The following is a 22,667-nucleotide window of genomic DNA, read 5'->3' as shown; positions in this document are numbered from 1 at the left end:
TAATTAATTTGCAGTCTTCCCCCTTCTACCTGTCAACTTCTTTAAGCTAAACAGACTTTAATGTGTTCATCAGCTAAACAGACAAGTGAACTGTTCTATCTCTAATTCTTTTTAATTATTACCCAGGACAAAATGACAAGGGTAACTATAATATGCATATGGATAATTCAGAGTAACCAGTAGACCACCATGGTTTGGGATGAAATTTGGAAACAAAAGTACCCTAAAAACCACCATTCTCTGAATGTTTCTAGCAGCCTTTCTTCTACCAGCAAGTCTCATCATTGTTGCACAACATCTCAGCATATTTCTTTCTTCATAAACCAAGTGACTGTTCACATACTTTCTACTTTACCTGCTAATTTCTAGCATTTGTCAAGCAACACTGTCATTTCAAGCTGGCCATTACAAAGCCAAGGGCCACTTCACCTCTCTGTGTCTCTCTTGGTATAGGGAAGCCATGGGCTAGAGGCACTTTAACATGACAGCATCCTGGGGGAGATTGGACATGAAGTACCCATAGGCCTCTCTGTGCATGGAGAGGGAGGTCACATGGATGGCACATGGTGCAATGACTTCAGGGCATAAAGTATCTCGTAGATTACAGAACGATGGTGCTTCCTGTTCCATGTTTTTAACATTATGCAACTGACTTGGAGTGGGTAACTGTTACAGTTGTCTGCCCTGAAGGACAAAGGCATCTGATGAATGATGATATTAGGGTATTAGAGCCTCACCAAGCACAGTTACATAACAATCTGTTTATAAGAGAGACAGTGTTAAAGGTCACTAATGGAGAAACTATATGAATGCAAAATCTCTTTATCTGGAAATATCTTTGCAGGTATCATTTTTTATCAGCATTTTCATACCTCAGTTGAGAGTAACACCAGGTGATTATAGTGAGTATGGGACCTAACATCAGGCATAGTAGTTGACTGTATTTCAATCACTCCATTAGCTGGGAAGCCCTTCATATTTTTCTATCTGTTTAACCATAAAGACAATATGTGACATCCTCAAGCAATTATATGCCCATCCTGCTGTGCTTTTGGTATCCAGGCTAGCTTATGCTCTTTGGTCTCTGTCCATTTAAAAAAATGTCTGACTCTTATAACCAACCATTCAATAAGAAAGGTAGCCATGAAGTTGTTCTGTACACACTATGCCGTCTGCTTTCCAAACAATTCTAGCTTCTCTGTTGAGATTACAGGGAAAAGTTCACCAATGCCGCTAGCTATTAAAACCCACATCAGCATGAGTGCAGATTTGCATAAATTTATGTCTGTTTTCCTACCTGTCGGCAGACTCGAGATTTCTCAAGCAGATACTGCTCAATTTTTGCACCTTCGATGGCACCCCTTTTGTTGAAATGGATGTCAATATATTTTCCAAACCTGCTGGAATTATCATTGCGAATTGTCTTGGCATTTCCAAAAGCTGTAAAATAATCAAAAGATAAAGAAATAAAGTATTACATACTTCAAAAGGCTGATATTCTATTAAAAGTTGTGTTACTTCTGTCAGATGCGATATTATAATAATAATAATAATAATAACAATAATAATAATATAATAATAATAATAATAATATAATAATAATAATCATAATAATAATAATAACAATAATAATATAATAATAATAATAATAATCATAATAATAATAATAATAACAATAATAATAATATAATAATAATAATAACAATAATAATATAATAATAATAATAATAATAATAATAATAATAACAATAATAATATAATAATAATAATAATAATAACAATAATAATATAATAATAATAATAATAATAATAATAATAATAATAACAATAATAATATAATAATAATATAATAATAATAATAATAATAATAATAACAATAATATAATAATAATAATAATAATAATCATAATAATAATAATAATAATAATAACAATAATAATAATATAATAATAATAATAATCATAATAATAATAATATTAACAATAATAATAATATAATAATAATAATAATAACAATAATATAATAATAATAATAATCATAATAATAATAATAATAATAATATAATAATAATAATAATCATAATAATAATAATAACAATAATAATATAATAATAATAATAATAATAATAATAATAATAATAATAATAATAATAATATAATAATAATAATAATAATAATAATAATAATAATAATGGCCTGCATTTCAGGGTAGTCAGTACTCCATTGCTTACATCCTTTCTCAAGCAATATTTTTCTGTCCCTACTATGACATGCCCCAACCCCCCCAGCCCCCCACCCAGCATGTATTCGTCATGACTCTCTGTAACACTGCTGTCTTCATTCTCTTCAGATTTTGCTTTGTATCCAGTTCTGGTATGACTGTCACTGAAAAGGTCTTCTGACTTCTTGAAGGACTGAGCTTTGTGGCACACAGTTTGTAAAAGGGGTACAACAGTGAGGGGCGGACGCATCCTATAAGTAGAAAAGAGTATGTACAGACAGGCAGTGGAATGACAGGTGGACAGTGGATGCTGGGGAGCCATGGGTCATTACACCAGACAGCTGATAGCAGACTCATGTCGCAGTTTGCAGAGGGAATGGGCAGTCCATATATATGCACACTGTCCCTTGTGTATTCACACTCTGTCTTCCCTCCTAGGTCTCTTCCAGTGTCAGCGCAAAAATAACACTGCTAGATCTGAAGGACTTTACCAAGTGCTACACTAACAACATTATGTTCCCTCCCTTCCATCTTGGAAAGCTGAGCAGTTCAATGGCTTCACAATTCATTCTCCCCAGTCAACCCTTCCAAAAGCCTAAACTTATTCCTAAAATTAGGTCACTGGTGGTATAGATGAGCACCTTGTTTTTGTTCTGGACCTGGCGAGTTCTTCTTCACATAATATTAGTTTAACAACGTTCTTGTGTCATTCTGGATAGGTCATTCTACATATTCTCTAGTCTTAGGATCATACAGTGATTGCAGGACCCACAACATTTTCTTACACACTAATGTTATTTAGTATAATCTAGCTTTGGTAAAGCATCAGCACTCCTCAAGCTTTTATGTTTTCCATTAGTAGAATGAGGTAAATTATGCAACCTGACTATTAAATCATTTGCCTAACATTACAGAGTGAATATTTAGCTTTAATACCTTGCATGTTTAGTGGTGCAGATATCAACATAGTTTACAAACAAGAGCTACATCAGGTGACTCTGAAGCTTTTCTTGGCCTGTAGTGACATCTTAATCTAGCACAGAAGACAGGTCCTTTGGAGGTGCAAATTGAGAGATATCATAGATTCCTCCCACAACACAAATATCTTCCAAGAGGGTCTAACACAGACAAATGACAGGTGTCAAAGTCACGGACTGCAGCTCAATGCCAAGACTGCGTTATAGTTCCTTTTGCAAAAATGGCAACCCAGACTAATTACTCCATCAATAACACACCCCTAAGAGTTGACCCAGCAGTCAAGGATGTTGAATTTACATAGACAGTAATCTGGCCAACATGTGGCCAAGGTAGTAAAAAAATTATTCTGTGTCACCCAAGTTATAAGTAAAGGCATGGCATCCAGGTCCAAGGAAGTCAGAGTGCCACATTATCTGGCCCTTATCAGGCCCATCATTGAGTATAATGTCCCCTTGAACATGTACATGGCCAGACATACGCAACAGCTGGAATGCTTAACAGAAAAATCCAGGTATAAACACATTGTCTGTATGGATTGCCTTAAAGCTTTACCTCTCTACTCTATCTCCTAAAAGTTACTGACTGAGAAACAATCTATGCCTCGCATGCAAGTCATCCTTGGATCCAGCTCTGATGGACTTTTTGCACATTTGCAAAATGACCAGCATCAGAACCACTAGATCCAAGGATTTAAATTTTGCTTGTGACATAAATAGAACATGTTGGCAAGATAGATATGTGTCTTGGAGGATCGTTATGCTCTGAAACAGGCTCCCTAGCCATGTTAAGCAGAGTCCATTCCTAACCCTATTTAAGATTAACATTGACCATTGGGTGGGAAATCAGAAATTCACCCCAGGTCTGGCCACATGTCTCTGACAGACAGAGGCAGACAGTAACTATGCCAAAGCTAAAATACCCCACACACACACACACACACACACACACACACACACACACACACACACACACACACACACATATAACCTTTATAAAACTTCCTAACTAGCATACTCCCTCCTAATAAATGCCCATGATATATAGGGACACAACGGGGTTGGGTTGCACGACTAGGCTTATAAAGGCCCTGGTGGTTCTTAGCCTATTATATACCCATGAAACTATGAACCTGTGAAGAAGGCCTAGTTTTGTGTTTTGTGTTTCCTGATTGCATTACTATAACGTTAGCGCTTAAAGAGAGGATAAATGAAAATATAAAGGGAGACAGCTGGAGGTGGTACAAGTAAAGAACTTTACATCAAATACCATTTCAACTACTTTTTAACCCTGAAATATCATTCAGTGACTTGGCCCTTATGTAATTGGTTTAATATCACACCTGGCAGTGCACTTCCTATATAGGAGCATGATCTACCTTGAAACAGGTGTGATGCAATGTTAAACATTATAATTAAGAGTAAAATCAAAACAAAATAATAAAAATAAAAAAGAACATAAGAAAAGATAGTTTCTTCCAATCTATATTTGTCTTGCAATTCTAACAGAAGGATATTAATACACAACAATTCTCACCTTCCAGTATGGGGTTTGCTTCAAGAACCTGCTGTTCAATCCATGAATGCTGCCCGCTGATGGCTGCCAGGAACTGCAGAATTAGTTTTGTGCTCTCAGTCTTCCCAGCACCTGATTCACCACTGAAACACACACAGAAAGAAATCATGCTTGTGTTTTAAATACTGTTATTACTATCCATTTATAGGTTAGGTGTACTTCAGATATATTTACATTTGCACAGCATTTTTCAAATCTTACTCTGGGGAAGGAGATATTACGATATTACAAGGTAGGCAAATGTACTGTCCACGTCTGCCAGCACCAGAACAGTGCAGCACTGTACCAGGCAGCGCACTGTTTGCTTCTGTCAAGGCGTTATCTCCCCAAACAGTAGAATCACACATTCTTTACACCTTCTCTGATTAAAAGCAACACTATTGTAAGAATCATAGAACAACCCCAGGCCAATTAAAAATGAATGCTACGCCATTATTTCTGCTAAGATCTCCTGTCTCTCTGTTTATGACTTTCCATATTAATGTTGAGTTTCAAATTCCATAAAATAACTTTCTACAAAGAACAGAACTTTCTACACTTTGCCATGCTAGCATTTTGTCATATTAGATGGGAAGTAAAATCAGCAGAAGCAGTCTAAAAAAACACTCAGGAATCCATCTTTAGATGAAAGCATATTTAAAATAAAATACTCACTTTAACATTTGTCTTTTCTGCACAACTCACCCTTCAGATTCCCGCATCTGATGCTGTAAAGCATCACTTAAATCATGTATTTCTTTATGACTGGACAATGACTACAGGTTTTCAGATGAGTGGGCAGTTTTTCCCTTGGTATCATAGCATACCATACCTCTCAACCTCTTAGAGCAAGAAATCTGGACAAGACCATTAATAAAAGTGGGGCAAAGGCCCAGAAACAGGGACACATTTTAAATATTGCTATTACAAACTTGGAAAGTTGATAGAATAACAGGTTTTGCAATAGCATGAATTTTCTGAAGGGTATAAAGTCTGAAACTCAAATGTCTATCATTATTTTCTAACTTCAGTCTTCAATGATTTACTTCTAGTTTGCCAGAAAGCCACAATTCTATGAAAAGTGGACCAAAAATATGAGGCAAAGATCTGGACTTAATTTTTGATCGTCTGTCTTTTCAAGACATCTAATAAAAAGTTGGATCAAACTAGGTATAGATTCAGTCTCTAGGTTGATCGATGCTCTCATTTTGTTTTCTATAAACTGCCGTAATGAGTGTATAAACAACCGTCTTGACAATTATCAAAACTACATAGAAGAGAGTTTAGTGGTTTAATACCCTTATTTTCAATAAACTGATGCCAGAATATCAAGTTGTTTTCCTTTAATTTTTGCATCGCATTGATGTTGAAAGAATCTAGACAATCAGGGAAGTATGCTATAGGGAATATAAGAAATAAAAATTGTTTAATGTTGTAATTACAATCAATTATATTTTTAAAGGTATTAAATATTTATTTAATGCCACACGAAAAATGATCAAACTTCTTATTAAACAAAATTCACGTAAAAGCCAATGAACTCTACTTATTCTGTATTGTTCCCTAAACTGATTTTCTGGAGTTCTGACATCAGTTATATGAATCTCATGTATTATTTTCCAGTCAGATATATAGGCAGATGAGCTCTAATGTAATATTACATTAATTATAACTGATTTGGAATAAAGATCTAATCTTGTGAATGCTATCCCATTACTGTTCCATGCTCTAATGTGCCATTTATATGCAATCCTAGGTTTTAAGAGGAACCATAAAATTTTAAGTAGCATGGAATCTAATTTTTTAAATAAGTTTTTGGGAGGGGGTAGTATCAATGACTGTATATAAAACAAAATTTTAGGTAAAATTATCATTTAATTAAAGAGAGCCTATCTTCCATTGTGAAGAACATTTTATTCCATCTTTTGATTAGTTCATTAATGGTGGTTATTAAATTATTGTAGTTTAGTTTAACAGACTTTTCCCATGTACTCTTTATACTTACACCCAAGTATTCTAATACACTGTTCTCCCAATTAAAAAAAAAGTATTCTCTCTTAGGTTTTTGTTGATCTTTTTGTTAATTAGTAATGTTTTGGATTTATTATGATTAAATGTAAGCCTTGAAATTCTTTCAGACTTGCTTAAGGTATTTATAACATCATGTAAAGAACCATCAATATCACCCAACGTTAACAACATATCATCAGCAAATAATTGTATCTTAGGACAATAGTGCTTATTAATTTGATAGCCTTTTATATTTTGCTTGTTTCTGATATATGTAGCCAAAGGTTCCACTGAAAGAGCAAACAATAATGGCGACAATGGACAACCTTGTCTAGTTCCCTTGAGGATTTCTAGTGGTGAGGATAGACATGATCTGATTTTCACATAAGCGTGTGTCCCACTATAAATTTTCATTAATAAGTTGACAAAATCTGAGGAGAATTCAAAACCAATCAGAATTCTTTGTAGATAAGACCAACTAATAGCATCAAAAACCTTTTCTGTGTCTAGGCTGATAATAGTTGTTTTTTGTATTTGCATGCTATGTCTATTAATGATAGTAATTTAATAATGTTTTCTTGCACTTTTCTATGAAGGATGAACCCCGTCTGATCATTATGTATTAGATTAGATAATATTTTCTTTATCCTATTACCTAATATTGTCATGAAAATTTTATAATCAGTGTTTAGTACCGAAATTGGCCTATATGAATCACAAGATTTGGGGTTCTTACTTTGTTTTAATATGGGGGAGATTATTGAATATTTCCATGATGGGGGTGTTATACATTTTTGCTTAACCATAGTAAAGGCACTCATCATTTTCTTTATTATATATTCAGGAAAATGTTTATATAGTTCAGGAAAGCCAACTTTTCCTGATTACCATACCAATTACATCCTTGAATTTCGGAGTCCCTTATTTTCTTTGCCAACAGCACTAAATGTAAAGCAAATAAAGTGGAAAGAGGACAACCCTGCCTGGTCCCTCTTTTCAAACTCAATTTATCAGAGAGGAACCTTCCCACTTTAATTCTTCCCTACGATCATGTGTATAGCCACCTAATTAACCTTATTATATCAGGCAATACAAATGCTTCAACTGCCCTACTCATAAAATCCCAACTTACTCTGTCAAATCCTTTCTCTGCATCAAGATCCACCAACAAAAGATGAATGTCCTTACATTCTGTTTCTCACTGGATCATCATTGTTCTATTAATGTTGTCTTGTGAGTGTTTAGTTTTAGCATGGTTAGTAGGATTTCTGAGTTTGAGAAAGTTAATAGAATGTGGGGGAAAAGGGAGATATCTAATGTGTTTTTGCAGAAAATAGTGACAATGTCAGATTTTTTTTGTCTCTCTCCAATCCGATAATGCTATAGCCTGGCAAACAATTTCTTCATATTTTTTGTTTCCTGGTGGAGCCAGGTTTCTGTGGTGGCTAAGATGTCTGAAACTTATATACTATCCAGGCATGCATTTTAGAGAGGTTGTTATTAATACTTCTTAGGTTTGTATGGTATAGATAAAGGCCAGGGTGGAATTGTAAGTGAGATGGTAACAATGAAAGAGCTGACGGAGTTATGCTGTCTAATACTTGAATATGTTGAGCTGGGCCTGGATTTTGGTGGATGTCACTGCTAAGTTGTATGGTTATGCTATTATGATTGTACATACAGAGGCATTTTTGCTTGACTTTATGTTTAATATCGAATGTATGAGTAAATGGCTGTTTCTTTGGATAATTCTACTTAAAGAGTAGGATATATAAGTTCTATTACAGAGGAGGTGTGATTGGGAGATGAGGTTCAGAGGTATTTTGCTTAGTGAACACAATATAAAAGTTTTGTTGGAATTGTGAGGGTAATGGGTGTTTGTGGGATATTAAGTTTGCACGTAGGAGCAGAGGTGCTAATATGAGGATTAGTAGGAGAAACATCTTCCTGAAATGCAAGACATAGTGCGGTTTGAAGGACAGAGGATGAGGATCTACTTTAAGATAGGCATTAGGTAGAGTTTATTGGGGGGAAGTAGAAGTTAAAATTTAGAATAATAGGTTGTGTTGAGTCTGTAGGCTATTGTGATTTTGGGTCTACTTTATGTGCTCAAAGTCTGAAAATATCGAATACGATATTCTCAACATGAGTACAACATAAGCGCAAAACATCAAAAATGGAAATCTCTGAAGGTGAATATTTCCATTTACTTCAAATGTAGTGGGATCTCGGAGTTGGTATACTTAAGTAGCGGGGGGTGTGCAGGGGGGCTTGCCCCCCAGCCTACACTAGTTTCCATTTTTTTTTGTGTATTTTTTTTGTGGACTTTGATCGTTTAATAGTTCGATGCATATGGTTCGATCCATATGCATTTGAGCTATTAAGCTTTCAAGGTCCTAAAGCAGAGCCATGATTTTGAGATGTGTGGATGTGTAACAGTATAGCCATGAGGAATATTAACATGAATGAGGATGAATGTATGTGGTGAGGGGTTCATTAACAGTACAGAATAGGTATAGGTAAGGAAGGGCAGTAAAACTAAAATTACTGATGTAATTGTACATGGATGTAGAGAGACTGAGAGTAGAGGGGAGTAAGTACCATGAAGAGGTGAGGGGAAACCTGAGACATATTATAGAGGAAGAGATGAGAGAAACTATACATATTTTTCTCAAAGTATGGGGTTTTGATTGCAGAAAGGTGTATAAAAATCTCACCTACAGACTATGTGATGGAATTATGGAGGCATTATGATGCTATGAAATGTGAGCGTATTGATAATTATGTCATTAACAGTCTGCAACACCAACATGCATGATATTTCTATGCATGGTTAGCTAGGAAGGTTAATTCGATAGGCGGCTAACTAAACTAACAGATTGGTCTCTGTATCTTCCACTGATAGACAAATGCTAATTATGGACTTACCTAATGATACAGCACTGGTCCTTATTATTGCGCTGCATGTTGAAGTAACAGTTGTCTGCAATAGCAAAGATATGTGGTGGCATCTCTCCGATCTTCTTGTTGGTATATAAACGAATCTGCTCTGGAGTGTAGATTGACAGCAGTTGGTACGGGTTCACAGCTACCAATATAGATCCTGTATAAGTCTAGAGAGAACAATTATGAAGGTAGTGTTATAACAGTGTGAATGCTAATGTAAATTGAGATATTTAGAGTACTAAATGTATTATTCAACTCATGTTATAATACAGTTAATAATAATACAATAATTGAATGATAATTATTGAGTATGACACCCCCCTTTGGGTTGCATCTCACTAAATATATCAAGCAATTAGAAAGACTCCAAAGGTTCCTAACCAGAAAGCTCACAGACCTAAAGTCCCTGAGCTACAAACAGAAGCCAGAAGCTCGGTCTCTTTATTTAATGACTTACAGACTTTTGAGAGCTCTTACTTTTGAGAACTTTCTGTCTCACTTAGTGTGTCATTAGAGACCCGGTTGTCCAGGACCTCCTGTATCTCTAAAAGTCCAACATCTACACCAGTACTAGAAACAGGGACCAAATCTTCACCACTAGATAAACAAATATGACGGAGGACAGGTTTAAAATCCAGAATCTCCCAAGCCAGTGGAATAAACTGACTATTATCCTTTAAACATAACCTAGATGACTGGATGGATAGAGGCAAATTTACTCCAGGATTGACTGGTATGTCTCCAGCATGCTCACCCAGACAGAAGAAGGCGCAGTATGAGGGAAGGTACTGGTGAGGCATGAATGTTCATACGACTTGGTAACCTTGGAATATATATAACTTAGATCTATGTATACTGCAGCTGAAGGAAGCTTTAGTGCCTAAATGTATGAAAACTGAAATTGTAAGACCAAATGATTTTCAGTGAAATGGACTTCACAGTAAGAGATGTCTGAAATACTGTTTCACAAAACATTGTCTAACTCAGTCATAAAAACAATATGACAAATTTTGTGAGATTATAGTGTACCTATTATTGTAATTAGCTCCACACTGACATTAGGGTGGTGTGAGGGGGAGGACTGTATGGGAGTACAGTGGAGTTCAGTCTGTTTGGAGAAGATATACACCACTCATTTTACCTTTCATGGAAATACTCAGATTTTTTTTTATAATTTCGATCTTTGTGCCTTTGAGTAGTAAGATACTGCTGTGCCTCTGTTTAGGCCACGTAATCACTTGCATTCATACCTGTAAACTTTTACAGCCAGGCTTTCAGACAAAGGAACACATAATTAGGGAAAAGGTTCCAAATTAGGAACAATTTTTAAATGGCAATACTATTAATTTAGAACTTCTCCAAATAATTTCCAGCTTTAGGAGGAATGGAACAAAAAAAAAAGAGAAAATTAAGACCATCCCACCAAAATCTGGGCATAATGAGTTTATATTAAAAATGTCAGTGTACTACTGATTGTAAACCCTTTACCAAGTGTTTTTTTAAAGCCATAGTAACTAGTTTTGACAATATCACTTTTATGTTCTTGTGGTTGTAGAGTTCTTATAGTTTCATAGTTTCATAGTATAGTACTAGGCTATCTGCCCTGGGCATTTGTAAGCCTAGCCATAGTGATGTGGCTTTTGCCACCCCATGAAATGGTACAAAAAATGTACAGAATAAATTTAGAATACTGTGCCTCTGTCTAGTAGTGACACAATGAAGGTCCCCTTATATAATAGAATTAGTTTACTGTGCCCCTGAGTAGCAGTGACACAGATGTGACCCCTGGGGTAAACTTACGATCTCCCATCCACTCATCAAGATTTCTCTTGAAGAGAGTCAGTGAGGGGCTCTGCCTAATACAAACTGGGATCTTGTTTCAAAGCATGGGAAGCCTCTGGGTTATGAATCTATCCCTCCAGCATGTCCTATTCATACTTGGGCCGAGGTTTAAGTCTTTAGCTCTCGTGGTCCTGATGGATTTGGATTTTTTGAGGTGGAGCATGTCCATCAGATCCTGATTGGACATGGCCTTGTACGTCAGGCAGAGATCACCTCTGAGCAGGCGGTATGCTGCTGAATAGAGCTGAAGTTTCTTTAGTCTGGCAGAATAAGACATATGTTGGAGACCCCTGATCCTCTTGGTGAGGTACTTTTGTGGTCTCTCCAGCTGTTCCAAATGCCAGGTGAGGTACATACCAAATGGGGCATTGTACTTAATCATGGGTCTGATGAGGGAGGAGTATAGGGGTACAATGACATCCTTGGATCTGGATGTGAATCCCTTCATGATGAGGTGTGCGAGGTAGAATGTTTTTCTAACCACTTTGGCAACATGGGTGTCAAATGAGAGGTCGCTGTCGACTTGGGTCCCTAGGTCTCTGATTACTTTTTCTTGACAGGTAGATAATTTTATTTTCATTTTATTTATACTTTGCTGAGTGAGTTAGTCAAGCTAGGCAAACAGCATCTTTTCAACTGAGACCTGATGTGGTATTTATATGATTAGCGTGAAATTTGGCCAGGATATCAGGGAACTTCCCCTACTCTTTTCATTGTGAGGGGGAACATTTTTGTGATTGCACATCCTGCCTCCTTTTCTGGCATGGAGGCCTCTCAGAGAAGCAGGGAGTTACAGCAATGGAGTTGAGAGAGTTATTTGGTGGTGATTTGGAGCAGAAGAAGGGGGTCAAGCTTTCATATCAGCTTAAAAATGAGGGATAAGAGGAGAGTAAAGGTAGTTCAGCTTTCTATATCCGTGTCTGAGGCTGATGAACTGAGACAAAAGGCATATATGCCTTCCAGTGCAGTTTCAGTGTTTGGAAATGATGGTTGGAAGACAGTCAAGTCTTCCATGGATATTTTTGAAACAGCAAAAGGGTGCATAGTCATAAAAAAGGTGGGCAAGTTTTTTCCAGATTCAGAAAAGATTTTCCAGTAGCAGCTATTCCACGAAGATAACCAGCATGATTAGGGATACATTATTACAATTCTCCATTCAGAAGGGTTGCAAGGATGTTTTCTTGGACAAATTATGTGAGGAAAGCAGACCAGAGAGTGGTAAGGATGTGGCATGGGGAGATAAATGGACAAAACTTAAAACAAAGAGGTACTTTTGATACAAAAAACAGGAAACGGTAAGACAAAAATCTATGCTGATATGGTTAAGAAAAGGAGCATCAGAAAAAGAAACTGTTACGAAACAAAGAAGGAATTATACTGTTAGGATGTTCTCCAAGGAAGAAAGAGAAGTAGATTTGAGGTATGGGATAAAGTTATTTCAACTTTAGGAACTTCTCCAGCAAAGGTAAGAGCTTTTGTTCATATAAGCAAAGAAACGTTTTGTGATATGATTTTTGAAAAAGGTCAGGGAATGGAAACATTTCTGAGTCAATATGCAAATAAGAAAGACTGTATTCAGTGGAATGCTTATGTAGTTAAAGTTTTTTTTCAGAGAAACTAAGAAGAAAATCCATATTCAATTTTAGAACAGAGATTGAAACAGAACATTTGAAAATAAATGTAATAGCATATGTAAAGATGTACTGGGCATTTCTAAAGTTTTTGACAATAGAGGATTATGGACTGAGGGTTATGATTGTAATGTACTAAAAATGGAAAATTATAAAATCATTCATATCCCTAGTATTATAAATATAGATTGTCAAAATGTGTAAAATATTGGGTTCAACCCAAAACTTGTTTCGACTGTAGAAAACCAGATCATTTGATTGTTGATTGTACAACAGGTCGTGATGCACAAAATACCAGTTAAAATGTTATGGATTGTAAAGAAGGGACAGTAGAAATAAATGAAGCAACTGTGTCTGAACACATTCACGGAGTTATGGACATAGTAAGTGAAGAAGAACAAGGACAAAATCACATAAAAAAATACAGAAGAAACATGATGATAAGTATGGCAAGTAAAAAACAAGAATTAAATATAGAAGAAGGTACTGAAGGTAGTGACAAAAAAGATATTACCTGGAATATAGTAAAAAAGAAAAGAAAAGAAAAATTATATAGGTAAAAGAGAGAGAGAGAAATACTGGATTAAACACAAAGGAAAAAGGGTGAAGGTTTTATTCTTTTTCCTTAGAGCATTTTCCTAAATAGAAATAATGGTAATTGCAGGATATTAGCACTGAATGTTAACAGTTGTACGAGTATAGGTAGAAGACTAGCTATTATAGTCTAGTATAAAAAATGGGGTAGTGACATCATGATACCAGAAGATGCAAGATTTCTAAAGAAGGAAGAAAGATTTTGAATAGAATGTCTGTGAGATAATGGGATATACTGGGATTTAGGATAAGATTTATGTTCAGGAATATCACTATTTATGAAAAAGACAGCTAAGGTGCTTGATATTACTATAATTTTAATGGTTCAGTTTATGATTAATGGTGTTAGATGTAGAGCTAAAGTCTATAGAATAATTGCATTACATGCATATGTAACTAGTAAGGAAAGAGAAGATATGTTTGCCTTAATACTGAATTGTTTTGCTATTAATATGGAAGCTATTATAGTAGGAGGTTCAGTTGTAACTTGAGAAAAGAAAGAAAATGATGCAAAAAAGTTATAGAAATTATGAGATGCGAGAATTTAAGAATATGGAAGAACAATTCATGGACATACAGTAGAGGAATAAACAGAACACAGATACACTATTTTTTGCTTTTCGAAGGATGTGAAATAAAAAATGAAGGTACATTAGACACAGATTTTTAGGCTAGGAAGATAGGAAAAGGTCTAAAAAGATTTAATGAAGTAGAGTGAGTAGGTGAAGGTGAAAAAAGAAAGTTAGAATTATGGGAAAAATCATACAAGTATGTGATACTTCTATAAAAAATAATCTGAATGGTGGATATCATTCATAAAGAAATATAAAAAATATTATCAAGAATGGCAAGTTAAATAGAGAAAGGAAGTGAAAAGGAGTTGTAATAAGTTAAGTGAAGAATATCTTAAATTTTTTAAAAGGAATGAAAATTAATATTTTAAGAAAGAATAACAGTTATAGGCAATGAATAAAGTAAAAAATAAATAATTATAATATAGCTCCTTATTCAAATAAAATAGTTAAGGAAGATAGTATAATGAGAGAATTAACAGACAAAAAAAGGATTGCACAAAAAGATCAAAGAGATATAATGTGTATTGTTGTAGAATGTACAAAAGATTTATTAAAATATATTATTAAAGAACACAGCATATCATGGAAAGTAGGTAGTTTCTCTGATCAAGAAAATATAGATTTGGAAAAAATATAGGATTAGAAGAATTAAGACAAGTGAATATAGATACATCAGTGGGTCTTGATGGCTTAGAATAACAAATGTATAAGAATATGAGAATAAGTCAAAAGATGTATTTCATAGAAGTATTAAAAAAGTGGGTTAATGAAGGATTTAAATATAAGGAATGATGTGGTGGAACTTTTAAATTTATATGGAAAAAAGTGAGAGGAAAGTTTTATAAGAAATTTGAGGCCTATTGTTTTGAATAATACTGATTATAAAATCTTTATGAAAATACTACACAAAATAATGGACTCAAAACTTAAGAATATTCTATTAAATTCAATACATAATGTTAAAGGAAAAGGATGTGATGAATTATTAATGATTAATATATAAATTACAGATGACGTACTAAATATACAAGAAAAGACTTTAATTATGGTAGGAGAGCTAAGCAAATCTTTTAACACTCTTCAGCATAATATGCTATGGGATATATTCAAAGCTTAAGTACAAAAATAAGAAATGTGTGTGTTACACATACACACTGAACAAAATTAAAGTTTTGATTAATGGATGGCTGAGTGAAGAAATATGTATTAAAAATGTATAAGGCAAGGATGTTCTTTTAGTAACATTATATTCTCACTAGTTATGAATGCAATAACTAGTTATATTAATTCAGTAGATGGTAATGTTAGATATAGAACAAAGGAAGGTATTGATATACCTATAATGTTATCATATGCAGATGACATTATTCTAGTTACTAAGCATTTGAATAGAATGAAAGAAGTTATACACAAGTTGAATATGTGTTTAGATAAAATTGGTGTGTTTGAACATAGTAAAAGTAAAGGTTTCGAGCATGAAGGTAGGATTAAAGGCACCAAATTCAGCTCTCAAGAAATAAAGTTATTAGGTATTACATTTGGAAAACAAGATGTGTTATTACAGTGGGAACATTATGAAAAAAATAAAAAATGTGTTCTTTTTGGAGGTCTTTTAAACTTTCTTTCAAGAAAAAACGTTTATTTGTTTAACTCTGTTGTGTTAGGAAATATTTCATATATAGCTAGTGTGTTTAGGATTTGTTAGTCAATCAAAAATATATACTATTATTACTATCTTCTCCTTTATACAGGGAGCTTGTCTTAATGGTGGTTTGGGACTTATACATCCACTGGTATTTGCAGTTTTGTTATATCTATAAAAAAATGGTTAAATGGTTAAAGGAAAAAAATGGTAATTTAATAAGTCTATTATTGGAGATCAAATATAAAAAATATGGGATATGATGAAAAGTTGTAAAAAGAGTAAAACAGTATATGAATGAAGAAATGAAAGCATATCAAGAGAAAACTGTAATGTGGAAAATAGGTACAGAAGATTTAGAAGATGAAAGAAAAAAGCAGTTTAAAAAAGTAATGGAGAAATATTTTTATATGTATCCATGGAAAGAATTAGAGGAAGTGAAATCAGAGCTATAAAGGCAAAAAATTACTGATTTAAAAAGAGAGTAGAATGCCATGATTTTGTATGGAGACTAGTGATAAGGAAATTACCAATGAAAGAAATATACTATATGAAATAAAAGTGAAAAAATATGCAATTATTGCCATAAAGAAGAAATTACTGAACATGTCTTTCGGAAATATAAAAGAATTGATACATTATGGACTAGGTTAGATGAGAATCATTATTTAGTCAAGATTAAGGGATAAAAAAATGAATGTGGATATGATTGAATGTGGTTGCTATAAAGATAATGATAAAGTGGTTATTGAAAAGGTTGGTAAAAATATTTAATGTTATGTGTATAATGTGGAACCAAGATGTGAAAGAAATCATGTTATAATGCTAAATGAAATTTATCAGAAATAAAAAAAAATATTTTGGATGTGGAAAGTAGAGTTGGTATCAGATATAAATGTATTTTGAATGTAAAAAAGTGAATATGAGGTAAGTGTAGTTTGTGTATAATATTGTAAATAATGTAAATATTATTTTATTTATTCAGTTTATACTGCAAATATTAAGATTTGTTAAATAAATGATAACTCCTCTTTTCATTAGGTTCCATTGGATCTTTTACATATATCTGAGCTACCGCCAACTCTAGCAGGTGGGACCTTGAGTTAATGTTTCTTCCAATGGATGGCATACTCAGGAGACCAGCATCACTCCCAACACACACACATACTGCACTGCAGTGTTGGCAATCCATCTTTCTGGTGTGGGAATAGAACCCACAACCATCTGCACCAAAGGCAAGTAGAATTACTGACACTCACTAATTAGCTAAGTACATATAATTGTACAATAAGGCAGTAAAAATAATAGTTATGTACTTAACATGCTGCTGGATCCTTTCATCCATGTCAGCCCAATAAAACTGATGGGTCTTTGAGCCATTTATCAGATCCAGTTGGGCAATACTAATGCTCCTGCCTTAAACACCTTTAACCTTTTCCCTACCATAACCCCCCTGTGCTAGTACTTCCCTCAGAATGAGTTTACTGCCTAAATGGGCATCAGTACTAAAAAAGAAGAGGAATGACTAGAGAACTGATTCAAAGTCTTCCAGGTCCACAGGAAAAGGAGAATTTGGAAGACGGTTGGAGAACAGGATGCCATATCAGACAGATATGGATAAAAGGATGGAGCATTATGGTAAGTATGTAACTACCATATCTTGTTCATGCAGTCCAGCTAATCCAATTGATGGAACAGAATCCCAAGCTACCAAAATCTTTGCTGGTATCGTGACCAGTGACCCTTGAGAATAGTGATTCCGAAGGAAACCCTGGACCTAAAAATAATATCCAGTTTATAATGTCTGTCAGAAGTCTGCAACATAAACCAAGCAGCTTCTGCTGCATAAACTTCATCCACCAGGGAACATACCTAGTGGAATGAGCCTTAGGTTTGTTTGGCAGGGATATTTTGTGAATTTTGTAAACAAAAGAAATACAGTCAGAAAGCCACTTAGATATACATACTTTGGAATTTTTTTTTCTCAAGCTGGTGTGATGTGAAGGAAACAAAAAGCTGAACATTGAAATAGAAAGATTTAGTTCCATGATGGTAAACTCTTAGCTGAACGTCCACAGTGTGGAGAGTATAGTCTCCTGCGTTAGTATAGTTTGGAAAAAAAGGCTGATTTGTGTTTGCTTCTGAAACATGTAGGGGCATAAAGGTTGATTTTGAACATAATGAAACCCTGCCTTTATGAAAAAACAGATGTAGAGGATTAGAAGCCAAGGCCTGTATTTCAACAATTCTTCTGGCAGAGGTTATTGCCACTAGAAATAAGGTAGTCTAAGACAAAACTTTCAGTGGAATCATGGAAGCTGGTTCAAATGGTGTTTGTGCTTCTAAAACAAAATTAAGAGCCCTTGGGAACTCGTTCTTTTATTGATGGTCGCAGAAGAAAGGCTCCTTTCAAAAATGCCTTATATGATTCATGGTATGGGATTTGATTCCATTAAGATCTTCAAAGCAATATTTGGAAAATCAGAACACCAAAGTACCCTGTATATAAGCACTGGTAAGGACAAAAGGGCATGTATAGGTGTGGATTTTTTATTGCTTGAAATTTTGAGTTGGGAGGACCTGTATTACATTATTACCTTTGGACATGACCGTTAATATAAGAGAACATTTTAATTGCAATTCTGTTGGCTTAGTATACATCATGATTCGTTCCCATTGTGAGGATTTTTATGTGGGATAACCACATGTAGATTAGAAGAATTAAGGAACATTTATATTCCATCAGAATGTTAGATGAAAATAGCGCTTTGTTTAAGCACACTAAAGTATGGTCTTCCTTCAGGAAATTTATTTCATAGTGTTGGATACAGTTCCTTTGGATTATAGAGGAAGACACTATAAAAATTCTTTGGAGAGAAACATTATAGCAAATTAAACTACAAGCCAATAAATTGATAAGGATTAAGTAAACTATAATACGTGTTTTCTAAGAGAAAATAATTATGTTAGGAAGGTGGATGTTTTGCTAGCTTAAAAATTTCCTGAATTGCTTTAATTATAATTAACAAAGTTTTATAAATGTATCAAATGAAATAAGGATCACTGATATCTGTTTATTTTTGTGTAAAACAACAAACATTTAAAGATGGCATTTTTTGTGTGTATGTCTTTAAATGTTCATAGGTTTGTAGATTCATAGGTAGGTATTAGGCTATCTGCTCAGGGGCATGTATAAGCCTAGCCAGAGTGTGTCGACTTTCACTGCCCCATTGATTAATTAACTGAGCCTCTGTCAAGCGGAGCCAATGAAGTGATCCCAGGGGTGTATTTTCTGTTACCCATCCACTTGTCAAGGCTTCTCTTGAAGATTGTTAGTGAGGGGCTCTGCCTAATGTAGTTAGGAATTTTGTTCCAAAGCATGGGGAGACTCTGTGACAGAAATCTATCCCTCCAGCATGTTCTATTTATTGTTGTGGTGAGGTTTAGCTCACTAGAGCGCGTGGCTCGCAGTGACTTGGATTTCTTTACGTGGAGCATGTCCATCAATTCTGAGTTGGACATGGCTTTGTAAGTCAGGCAGAGATCACCTCTGAGTAAACAATATGTCACTGAGTACAGCCGGAGTTTTTTCAGTTGGGCTGCATAGGACATATGTTTGAGGCCAGTAATCCTCGTGGTGAGGTGATTTTGTGGTCTTTCCAGCTGTTGGAAGTGTCTTGTGAGGTACATCCCAAATGTTTTATTGACTGTGGCAATTAAGTGCTTTCCTTGGTTTGCTATAAATATAAATTGGTTGTAATGCATGAAGTCTGTATTCTGAAAAAGTCCATTAACATTTGATGAACAAAAGTGCAAGATGTATGAAACATTCCCTTGTGTGTATTTTTGGTTTTAATTGCATCATCTTCTTCTTCTTCTTGTTCTTTCGGCTGCTCCCATTAGGGGTTGCCACAGCAGATCAACTGTTTTCATTTCTTCCTGTCCTCTGCATCTTGCTCTGTCACACCAACCACCTGCATGTCCTCTCTCACCACATCCATAAACCTTATCTTAGGCCTTCCTCTTTTCCTGTTATCTGGCAGCTTCATCCTCAGCACCTTTTTCCCAATATACTCTGCATCCCTCCTCAGCACATGTCCAAACCAACGTAATCTTGCCTCTCTGGCTTTGTCTCCAAACCTTCCAACCTGGGCTGACCCTCTAATGTACTTATTCCTAATCCTGTCCACCCTCATCACACCCAGTGCAAATCTTAACATCTTCAACTCTGCCATGTCAAGCTCTGACTCCTGCCTTTTTGTCAATGCCACTGTCTCCAACCCATATAACATAGCTGGTCTCACTACCCTCTTGTAGACCTTCCCCTTCACTTTTACTGGTACTCGTCTGTCACAAATCACTCCTGACACTCTTCTTCACCCACTCCATCCTGCCTGTACTCTCTTCTTCACCTCTCTTCCACAATCACCATTACTCTGAACTGTTGATCCCAAGTATTTAAACTCGTCCACCTCTGCCAACTCTACTCCCTGCATCCTCACCATTCCTCTATCCTCCCTTTCATTCATGAAGGGGCTAAGACACATAAAGATGGGTGCCTGGGGAAAGAGTGGACACCAGTGGAGTCTGCACTGATGATCTCTGGGGAATGAGGTTATCACCCTCCCATGACTTCAAAGGCTGACTGCTGACCTGCCAGAGCGTAAGAACCTCCAGAGCAGGCACACCTCTCGCTCTGGAGGTAAGATGTGAGCACCAATCAAAAGACATCCAAGATCAAAAAGCTACAGGGGCTGAAAGTGGGGATTGATGCTGAAACCTCAAAGGCCAAAGACACACAAAACAGAACCATATGAGAGAATGAAGATTATGCTGAAGACTCAATATTGAGACGACAGCCCTGAGGTCAGTCAACATCAAGGTTTTGGCAATGAATGAGATGGATGCGAAACTTCCAGAGCTGAAGATGAAGGACTGTCAACACAGGGTAAACAGGTTCAGGGCATCATGTTAGATCTGACACCTCTGGTACCAAAACAAGGACTGGTGAATGGGAGAGGAAGGGCTAACCTAATCCACCCCTGAGACCAATGGGGATGGAAGGCCACCCATCTCAACCTGTGTCTTTAATAAGGCCCTCATCATGCATTTGAAATCCAGATCTGATGTGCTTCTGAAGGTCCATATGGAAGAAGCAAAAGAGGCAGAGATATAATGCAAGGTAGTTCCCCCTCAGATGAAGTTCTTATATATATATATATATATATATATATATATATATATAAGACAGTCCACCCATAGGCACACCATAGGTTCATAGCTTCATAAGTAGGTACTAGGCTATTGGCCCAAGGGCCTACGTAAGCCTAGCCAACAAGGTTCCCTGGCTTACACTACCCAAGAAAGTTATTTTCCTGTGTCCCTGTCAAGCAGAGCCATAGAAGTGATCTCAGGGTGCATTTCCTATTTCCCATCCACTCATCAAGAGTTTTCTTGAAGAGTGCTAATGAGGAACTTTGCTTGACATAGATGTGTAGCTTGTTCCAGAGTATGGGAAGTCTCTGGGACAGGAATCTATCCTTCCAGCATGTCCTGTTTATTGTGGTGACAAGGTTTAGGTCCCTACAGTGTGCAGCTTGGAGGGATTGGGATTTCTTTAGGTGTAGCATGTCCAACAGCTCTGGGTTTGACATAGCTTTATATGTTAGGCAGAGATCACCTCGTAATAGGCAATATGCTACGGAGTAAAGCTGGAGTTTTTTGAGACAGTCAGTATAGGGCATCTGTTTGAGGCCAGTAATCCTCTTTGTGAGGTACTTCTGTGGCCTTTCCAGCTGCTGTAGATGTCTTATGAGGTACATTCCAAAAGAGGCGTTGTACTCTATAATGGGTCTAATGAGTGTCGAGTAGAGGGGAACAATGACCTCTTTTTTTCTGGATGAGAACCCTTTTGTGATGAGGTGTGCCATGTAGAAGGATTTCCTGACTACTGTGGCGATGTGATTATCAAAGGAGAGACTACTGTCCACCTGTGTCCCAAGGTCTCTTATCACACATTCGGCATTAAGTAGACTGCCGCCTATGTGGTAGTTTATGGCCACGTACAACTAAGGGTGTCTGAGGGAATTCTATGACGACATTCGATACATTTTATAAAACATTTCACAGGTTGATCCATTTGTCAGGTAACAGAAGAAAAAGGGTAACACACCTGCTATACAAAAACCACAAAGTTAAAATACATGCATTTAAATGACTATGTAGCTAAACTAAGAAGAACACTAAATGTTAAGTATATGTGTAATTACAGAAAATAGCACAACTGGAAAGATTTAGTATTAGTTTTAGATTTGTTTAAACAAGATGCAGACAGAAAAGGAGATGGTAGTCTTCCCACCTATACAAAGTGGAAAAAGGAAAAATAGAAGCAGTTTTTATTAGTAAAATAAGTAAACCAAGTAATAATTGTCACCTAAAAAGAGTTCCTAGTAAACTTATAAGCAAGTGTGTGGATTGCAAGAGAATATATCAACAATATATCCAAAAATGCTTAGTCAGAGCACATAGATAGTTGATATCCATCCAATCATGAATGTGGCAAATAAGATCTGGGGGATGTACAAACACAGGGGGATTGTAGGAGGGAAACATTTAAACTAGTATTACTGGATCAGATCTGACAAGCTTCCTGAAGACCCAACAGACAGGAAGAACAAG

At 35.6% G+C, this 22,667-nt stretch overlaps 1 protein-coding gene across 1 annotated transcript in view; it reads right to left on the bottom strand.

The window, feature by feature from the left end:
• Positions 1-22,667, bottom strand: part of MYO7A (myosin VIIA) — a 1,588,820-nt gene that overhangs the window by 1,286,156 nt on the left and 279,997 nt on the right. Inside the window, exons 5-7 of the mRNA XM_044073349.1 lie at positions 9,688-9,872; positions 4,732-4,853; positions 1,298-1,440 (exon numbers count right to left, since the gene is read on the bottom strand). Of these exons, the coding sequence (XP_043929284.1) occupies positions 1,298-1,440; positions 4,732-4,853; positions 9,688-9,872 (450 nt within the window). The remainder of the gene's footprint in view (positions 1-1,297; positions 1,441-4,731; positions 4,854-9,687; positions 9,873-22,667) is intronic.

This window comes from Protopterus annectens, chromosome 5.part1, assembly GCF_019279795.1.
Source record: "Protopterus annectens isolate FY-2018-M chromosome 5.part1, PAN1.0, whole genome shotgun sequence".
Lineage (NCBI taxonomy): Eukaryota > Metazoa > Chordata > Ceratodontiformes > Protopteridae > Protopterus > Protopterus annectens.
The sequence above is the reverse complement of the archived record's forward strand: the minus strand, read 5'-3'. Positions and strand labels throughout refer to the sequence as shown.